At 37.8% G+C, this 9,392-nt stretch overlaps 1 protein-coding gene across 1 annotated transcript; it reads left to right on the top strand.

Moving 5' to 3' along the window:
• Positions 1-3,114: 3,114 nt before the first annotated feature.
• On the top strand, positions 3,115-7,481 carry LOC18431745 (BIIDXI-like protein At5g11420). The gene is made up of 3 exons (XM_006841862.4): positions 3,115-3,211; positions 4,777-5,274; positions 6,602-7,481. Exons 1-3 carry the CDS (start codon positions 3,136-3,138, stop codon positions 7,147-7,149), a joined length of 1,122 nt encoding a protein of 373 aa, XP_006841925.2. The 5' UTR covers positions 3,115-3,135; the 3' UTR covers positions 7,150-7,481.
• The last annotated feature ends 1,911 nt before the right edge of the window (positions 7,482-9,392 follow it).

Genomic DNA, 9,392 nt, shown 5'->3' with positions numbered 1-9,392 from the left:
AAAATTAATTTCGTGGCTGCGTTAAGAGGATCCCATTTTGGACATCGGATTTTAGAGAGAGAGAGAGGGAAATAAGAGAGAAAGATAGAGTTTATGGTAGGAGATAGGATTTCTTTTTATTTATTAGAGTATCCACGCATAATGGATTACCCCTCGCACGTAATAGATTTTTTAGCCCTTCTGGACGTAATGGGTTTCATGATTTTGGAGAAATCTCGGGTAATCTATTTCCATTTCTTATTACTTAAGTGTATCCAAACTGTGTAAATCTCATATTCCTTGAAATCTATTTTCATGTAATAGATTTCTAGGTACCCAAACGGCTCTAAATGCTAAAAGATTTCCCATTGCCATACGAGTGTAATATCCACTTACTCCTTCCAGTAAAACACATGTTGGGGATATGTTTTAGGGAATATTACAAATAGCTCTCAGGGCTAGACCTTTTATGCAAGTTACGCCCAACCAAACTTTTTTTCATACTTTTTTCCCCAAAGTATAATTTTTTTACAGATACCCCAAGTCAAAAAATTCCTTTTTTTTTTTTATTAAAATGGCCTTTCGATACAAAATAAATCATTTTGGCCAGATTTGACGTGGACTGTCTGACCCGAGTAGCAATTGATGGACCACACCATTGAATTGTCCGACCCCTTATTCCAGAAAATGAGTGCCAGACCGCAATTTTTAATTGCCAGACCCTTGTTACAAATGCTAAAGCACTGCTCTGATCGCCAGACCCCTTTTTGTTCCATTAACTTGCATTGTAGGACCGCCCTAAGAATAGGCCGGACCGCCTTTTCGTGAGAAAGAAGAGAGATAGGTGTGGGCAAAAATAAGGGAGGGTAGTTTAGACATTTTTTGAATATTTTTTAGGTTGAGGAGTAAGTGTATTTTGGGGGGAAAAGTAAGAAAACAAAAATTGGTTGGGGTAACTTGTATAGAAAGTCTAACTTTGGGGATTATTGTAATTGTCCGTACTTTTTAGTTATAGATTCATCCTCTGCAACCCATAGACAAATTCGGTTTAAAAACAAATTCCAAATAAACACTTTATGTACTATAAAAATAGTAATGTTTAAAGTTTGAATGGTTTATGTCAAATTTTGGAAGGGCTAGATCATAGTGTTACAAAAATCAAAATTTAATTTTTTTTCATTTGGAAATAATGATCTAGTAATTTTTATGTAGTTAAAAAAAATCTTAGACTAAATAAATATTTCGAAACATATGATTTGAGCGAGGGACTAAATACACGATATACTCCTACGGCAACATAGTATATGCGCTCATTTTAAATTGTCCATGCTATTGTAAGGAAAGGCGTTCAAGAACTTCTTTATTCATTAATCCCACATCCAGGGAATATTAAGACTGATACTCTTCATGAGTAGGACTGCGAAAGTGGAATGAAAATTTGGTGAATGTTTCTTTAACAAAAAAAGAAAGAGAAAAAGGGTGGGGCTGCCAACGTGTCGGCACTGGCTAGGCAAGCCATCACCTTGATCTCTACGGGCCCGGCCTGAGCCAGGCCCAACACTGACCAGGCGGAAGAAACCCTGGCCCATGGCTCGCCTTTTCTCTGGCTTGGTCGGGCTGGTTCGGCCTAATACACATGGAACTGCCCTAAGGCCGCATTTTGTGATCCGCAACCTAGTTTTATAGGGATAGGGCTGGCCACCCAGCTCATGCCAGCCCTATTGTGAGGAGAGGGGGAGGAGAAAGGTACCTCACGGGTAAGGGGCAAAATAATAAATGTGGAGGCCGTAACATGTTGGCTACCAAAACCTCACCCCACGTGAAGGCAGCATAAAGCTCAGCAGTTAGTAGAAAAGGCCATCCATCACTTTTTCCCTCGATTTACTAACGAAAAAACACCCCACAAATCCAGAGTTCAAACCTTTAAACCCTAAGCAGTGCGAACAAGGGTCATATTGTGGAGCACGTGTACTCTACTCCTTTGGGAGCATATTATACTTCTAAGCCTTTCAGTGGAGGATTTTTTTAATCTAAACTTTCACTAGAAGAGGTTATTTTGATGCCCAAATGTCATCAAATTGATCATTTCGACATCAAGATGTATGGACATGAGAAAAAAATGAAATTCAGGTTTTGGAAATAGTGCAATGGATTTTTTGACCGTCAATGTTTAAGATTTTAAATTTTCATGGATCTGTTCGATATACACTTTTTTTGAAGCTTTAAATTTTACAATTAAAGATGAAAGTATAATTTACTGTTATTACAAAACTTTTCAGTATTGAAACCATATTTCTTGATACTATTTGAAGGTAGTCGCTAATTTGATTGTTTAGAGCCTCGGCTCTATACAAACCGCACCATTTAAAAATTACTAGATGATCATTCTCACAAAAAAATATATATATAAATTTAAATTTCTTAACACTTCGATTCACCATCTAAAAAGTAGTTGGTCTTTACTCAATCAAGAGGTACTTTAAGTTGCATAGAGAATAATCATACTGCTTTGAAGGGGTTACATCTCCAAATTTTAAAATTTTAAAATCAACTCTTAGTGGGGTAAAACCCCGAGGGATAGAAAAATTATGTATGAAAATAAAATTTTAGATCCTCCTAAAGATTTCTATACTACAACAATATCATGTCTGTGCTATTTGAAGTTGCACCTTATTTGGATTGTTTAGGACCTCGGCCTCATACAAACTACACCAAATATCTTAGGCTTTAGTTGGCTGACTAGCCAGTCCAATGAGAGAGAAGAAAAATGTGTTTTATTATTAATAATATTTATTACTCTTGTAAAAATAAAAAAAATAAAAAAAGAGAAAAGAAGAGAGAGGAATATGAGTGTTAGTAAGTCCAGCGCGGTGGAGTCTGTTTGTTACTTGTTTTGGGGCGGATTTGGTGGCTTGAAATTGGGTTGTCCTACACTTGCGGTTTAGAAGGGCTTTCGAGTTTTTAGCAAAAGGGAGCATCCCCACAAGCTCTCTCTCTCTAGGACTCAGATAAAAACGAGAAGGGTGCGAGATTAGGTGCGCTGCATTTTTCAGATCTCTCGCCCCCACCTCGTGGCCTGTTGGGTGCCCCCTCCCCCTCTTCTCCATAAAAAGCACCGTTGCTCATCGCTCTCTCATTCCTGCAAAACCTCAACTCATGATGAAGCTTCTTTCTCTCTCCTTCGCTGCTCTCTCTCTCTTATTCAGCTTCCATGCTCTGGCCTTCGAAGATGGTAATACCCCTCTCTCTCTCTCTCTCTAAAGTCTAATGCTCTCTATCATTACAGAATCAGTACCAGTGCTTCCGCTCTGATTTGCATTTAGTCTCTCTCTCTAGGCTTTCTTCCTTGCTGTTTCTTTTTTCCGAGTTCTGGAAATCATACACTACCGGTGTATGTTCGTGTAGTGTATCATACAGCACTAGGGCAATCCTCTTCCCCTGTTGCCTGGGTGGAAATTAACCGTACCCGTCATTCGGAGTTACGGTTAATCTCAACCGTTCTTAACTCGTGTGGATCTGAATTGGGTTGTGTGGATTTAAATTTGGGTGCCGTTCTTAAACAATCCAATTAAAGAGCACTTTCAAATTTTATCATGTAATTCTGGTAAAAACAATTCCTAGGATTATCTCAAAATCTATTTTAATATCTCATTATAAAGTTTTAAATTTCAAATATGGTTAAAATCAAGTAAATCTATAAATATATACTTGAAAAATGGACGGTCTAGATAATGAATTGCAAGATGCATTATTTTTTTTCGGACTCAATAAATATATATATATATATATAAATTTTTTTTTTTTATATTTATACTTCTCGATGTCGAGATGATGATCAATTGGAGGTTTTTTCTAGTCCCTTCGAAGTAGAATGCGCGGGTAAAATATCATCTAAAATTAATTTTAGGAACTTAAGTTTTGAGAATATAAACCCATAGATTAATCTCAATAAAAAAATTTCTAATTGTATCCTCTATGCACATGAAAAAAATAATGTCCTTATATTGAATAGAGACCATCCAATTTTTTGATGGTGAGATTTAAGTGTTTCACAAATTTCAATTTTTTCTATTCGAGAATGATCATCCAACCAGTAATTCTTAAATAGTTCCCAAAATTTCATATTAAAAAAATCCTCAAATTCAGGTCTTCTGACAAGGGGAATAGCAATAAACTATGCTCCCTAGGTAAAATGGTATATGTGCTTTTTTATATGCGTACGAGGTCCAATAATGAATGGGAGTTTTTCCAGCATCGATACAACTTCTTCTGAAAAGTTTCTGAATGCATTTTTACCTCTAGTTAACACCTTATATAAATTTCGTGCAGAAGTTAATGGAGAAATAGGTTGTGATTCTTTTCATAAATGGCATTTACCACTGTCATTTAATCGAAAGGTTCCCCTTTACAAGCTATTCGAATTCCCATTAACAATGAAGCTTGCCTTCTTTCATTCAATGCAGTCGGGCATTCGAATTTTTTTATTTTTTGAATGTTAACAGTAACTTCATTGAGAAAATGGCATTCGAATTGTTTTGATTTGTCCCTTGAAGCTTCCTTACCTTCATTGAAGTACTGTGATTTCCAAAATAATGAAAATGGAAGGGAATTTGTTTTTGTTGGTGCCACCATGGTAGAAATTCCAGTTTTCCTTTTTTTCTTTCTTTTTTTCTCTTATATTGATGGAAACCTTTGTATCTATAGCAAATATTTGATTACATCACTACATTATCTATCATGGTATATCGAGAAGCCAAAACTAAATTTTGAACTAGACAAACATATATGTATATAAAGGTCTGCTAGAAAATGGCAACTTCGAGTTGGGTCCGAAGCCCTCATCCATGAACGGCACGGTGGTGCGAGACCACTACGCGATCCCCGGGTGGGAGATTGGCGGGTTCGTGGAATACATAACAGCAGGTCACAAGCAGGGTGATATGCTGCTGGTGGTGCCCGAGGGGGCATGTGCGGTGAGGCTGGGAAATGAGGCTTACATACGACAGAGTGTTGCAGTCGCCACTGGCATGTACTATGCCATCACTTTCAGTGCTGCTCGCACCTGTGCGCAAGAGGAGCGCATAAACATCACCGTTCCTCCCGAGACAGATGTATTCCCTGTTCAGACTCTGTACAGCAGCAGTGGTTGGGACTCATATTCATGGGCCTTCAAAGCTACATCTGCAGTAGCTCACATCTTCATTCACAACCCTGGTGTGGAGGAAGACGCCGCCTGCGGACCCCTCATTGATTCGGTGGCCATCAAGGCGCTCTACCCACCTAGAGCCACCAATAGTAAGTTTTCTTCTGCTCTCACCTTATCTAAAACTTTCATATGCTATGAAGATAGACTGCAGTGTGCTGCAACTATTGTGTTCATTCATATAATTCTTCATCTCTAGGGTCTTATCCAGTAAAAAATTCCTATCACATGAAAGAATGAGTAGTAACTAGTGTGGTGTATTCCATTCCTCGTCCTCCCTGACTCTTCAGGCATTAAAAACTTCCAACCATATCAAGAAGAGGGCTTATTATTGTAGGATTGTTTATTTTTAACACAAGAAGATCTGAATTACCTCTAGTCTATCCACTTTCTCCACACAATGTTTGAGAAAGACTTTCCCTGTCCATAAAATGAGGTGATTGCTATGCCCCTAGCCACCCGATCTTGCATACATTGAATGAGTTAAGGGTGATCGTGAACTTTATGTACAAAAAAGGTCAAAAGTCCTACCTTGTGGTTTCCTATGAGAATATGCGTACTTTAGCATTGTGCCCCATGCATTCACATGCCTCTGTATTCCTAGTGACCTTCTCCAAATATAGAACGGAGAAAGTTTGCGCTAACATATAATGTGTGAGGTTCGAATATGGTACCCTCCGTAAAAGCAAGGTACACCTCTAAAATTTATTTGGAGATGAATTTCATGTGTCGGAAGCCATAATAGCTTGAAAATCTATTTTTATCCTAGTTGTAAAATTCAAAATTTTAAAAATGGTACAGATCGTGTAGATCTATAAACACTTGAAAATCAAGAAAATAAAAGGCAGAGATAACTTGTCAAGATGTATTATTTTGAAGACTTGAAATACTTTTTTTCTTTATATCTACATATCTCAAGCTCGAGATAATTAATTTGGGGTTTTCCAATGTCGTAATACTCTGTTTTTAGGAAAGTTTTAAGTGCGCCTTCTGTTTTTTTCTTTTTTTTTGGGTAATTACCTTACTTCAACATTATTACAACCTTATGTAAATTTTTTCAATATATGATTTGTGTTCTATTTTATGTGCTAAATTAGTTATGCATCCCTGATTAGGTAAGATGCTAATGAATAAAAGGTAGGTGTTAGTTTCACCCTCAGTTCGGTACGCAAATGTGCCTAGAAGGTAATGTGGCCCCATTTCACATGTAGTGGGCCCCTCCCATGGGTCCATGATTGGTCCAAATGTATATGTACTGATCATGAAACATTGTGCATAAAGATCATGGTACACAAAGGATTCTAAAATAGCACTACCTTTGGATTCTCAGTCAAAATGGAACCACTAAACTATTAGTGGTCAAGTTTAATTCACTCTAACAGCCCTCATTATGATTTTTTTTTTCTTTTTTTCTTTTAGAAAATTTACTGAAGAATGGAAATTTCGAAGAAGGGCCCTACATCTTCCCTAACGCATCATGGGGAGTTCTAGTCCCCCCCAACATCGAAGACGAAAACTCCCCGTTGCCGGGATGGATGGTTGAGTCCCTAAAGGCTGTCAAATACATAGATTCTAATCATTTTTCAGTGCCAGAGGGTAAACGTGCAGTTGAGTTGGTTGCAGGCAAAGAGAGTGCCATTGCACAAGTAGCTCGTACAATTCCTGGGAAATTGTACGCCCTCACGTTTGCAGTAGGAGATGCAAGCAATGCATGCACCGGATCAATGGTGGTTGAGGCCTTCGCAGGACGGGACACTCTCAAGGTTCCTTATGAGTCTAAGGGCACTGGAGGCTTCAAACGTGCAGTCCTTCGATTCACTGCTGTGTCAGAGCGTACACGTGTGGTTTTCTTGAGCACCTTCTATAGCATGAGGAGCGACGATTTCAGCTCTCTGTGTGGCCCTGTCATTGATGATGTCAAACTTCTAAGTGTGCACGGCGCTCCTCGTGCTAAAATTGTTGTTTAGTAGTGAATGGGGCAAGGTATCGGTCGTTAGGGGGGCGGATGCTTCCACATGATGTCCCTCCATTCCCACCATTAACATCTCTCAAAAAAAAAAAAAAAAAAAAAAAAAAAAAACAAAAGAAGAAGTATTTTTGAAGGCTTATATCATGTGGTGGGAAAGAGGAGACTTCTAATGTGGGAGAACTGTTATAGTTGTTTGGATATGTATATGTTTGTCTACACTTAATCATAGAGCTTGTAATACAAGAGCTTGGTACTGTTGTTATTAGTATTAATGTTACCGAGCCTCCTATACGAGCACAAGAATAAAAGAAAGTCAATTTTATATGCCAAGTGAAGAAAAATATTTATAAAATGATAGAGAGAGAAAGATATAAAAGGAATTTTGCTGTAAAGCTTCTGGATAGCTCTCGATATTTTCTAATGGGTGAGTGAGCCCTTTTTATAAGCATTGGAGCTTATCCTCTTGTCACATATGATAGGTTTTGCATCCAATGGCCCACATTTCTCTCTGCCCATATCAATAGCTAAGCCTTCTTATTTTATTATTATCTCTATCTCTCTTACCTCAAAGAAAAACGCTTAGTTTAATATGTCGTTGGAATGTCATTGATGGGTGGTTAAGAAAAAAAAAGAACAAGAATGAAATATACCATAAAAGATAGTCAAAGGATTTGAGTGCAATGAGACTATTATAGCAAGTATATAGTATATTTAAATTGAATTTAATGTATTTTAAAAATAGGAGGTAAGAAAAGGACCACGAATACTATGGTGGTCATGAGGCCTTAGTGGCTATACTCCAATGCTCCCACTTGGCCAAAAGGTCGAATGTAGCAGCGTTGCTAAGTCATAAAGTTTTGCTCGTTTAAGGTTTTACCCAATGTGGCATGCTTCATTATATGGTTTTTTCCATCAAGAGGATTTAATCATTTGTAGCATTCAAATGGTGCCTCTTGGGAAGAAAAATTATATTTCTTTAAGTCCCATCATGGTCACATGCTAGGAGAACATTTTAGCAGTCAATCTGTAAGGTCCGAGGCTTTTCTGGTCATCGATCCTGTTTACATCCTGAATCGTTTCCTATTAATGCTTACCTCATATTTATTTTTCGATTTGCTGAATAACCTTTGTCTGGTGTTTTGAGTGGTACCGTGTTATTGTTGGGATAGTGAGCTTTCCAATGATATGAAAATTGCTCAAATCCGAGCTACCATTAGAAAGTCAGGATTCGTACCTCGAATAGTTTTCTACGTGCATCCCAATGCGCCGTGTACGCATCCCATGCGTACACTCACTCTTATAAGTATGAATCCCCATAAAAACATACCCATCCTAATACACATGATTACATCATGCATTCCCTCCGCACAGTGATTACACATATGCAGTCTCTCATCTCTCACTCTCTCTCTTTATGCCATTCATGCACGTCTTCTCTCTACTCATACATAATCACTTGAGTGTCAGATGGTATATGCATGTCTCTACCCCCATCATTGTGTTCTCCATGCATAATACATGTATGTATGAATGATCTCATGCATGACCCCATGACAACATGATAGCATGATATATAAGTATATGATTACATGATAATATTAACATATGAACTATGACCACATAAATGCATAATCATGCCATGACATGTATACTCACATTAATACATATGACATAACTATATGATAAGATATTATACATACATAAGGTACATGACCCCTGCCCACATGCTACCATGCTCCCTTATGCTTATATATACTCCCATCCATCAATAAATTAGGTTTCACTCTCTCTCCCCACCCCTCACCCCCTCAGTCCCTCATATGCACCTCTTTCCCCCTTTTTCTTCTTCTCCCTTAGTCATTAAACCCTACCAAGCCCATTAACCCATAAGCCTTAAATCTTTGAACCTTAAACCCAATCCACTTGAAGCTTGGTAACCCAAGTGGAACATGTAGAACATTTCATCTTAGGGATTGCGATTGGAGTAAAGTAGATTTAGTTTCTCATGGTTTCATGCTTTATGTTAATGCAAGTTTTTTTGCTTAATTCAAATGTGAAATTTAATTGTGTTTTGTGTGTGTGTGTGAGTGTGGGGGCATGCGTAATAAAATTATGTTAAGGGGTATTCTGATTTCTAGAATTGTGGTCCTTAGTTGAGAGATTTCTAGGATACCTTAAACGATGCCTTAGACCATAAATTTTGGTGGGTCAGTAGGATATTGCATGTACTTTCACATGGAA

Source organism: Amborella trichopoda, chromosome 5, assembly GCF_054954075.1.
Source record: "Amborella trichopoda isolate Santa Cruz 75 chromosome 5, AtrichopodaSantaCruz75HAP2 v2.0, whole genome shotgun sequence".
NCBI lineage: Eukaryota > Viridiplantae > Streptophyta > Magnoliopsida > Amborellales > Amborellaceae > Amborella > Amborella trichopoda.
The sequence above is the reverse complement of the archived record's forward strand: the minus strand, read 5'-3'. Positions and strand labels throughout refer to the sequence as shown.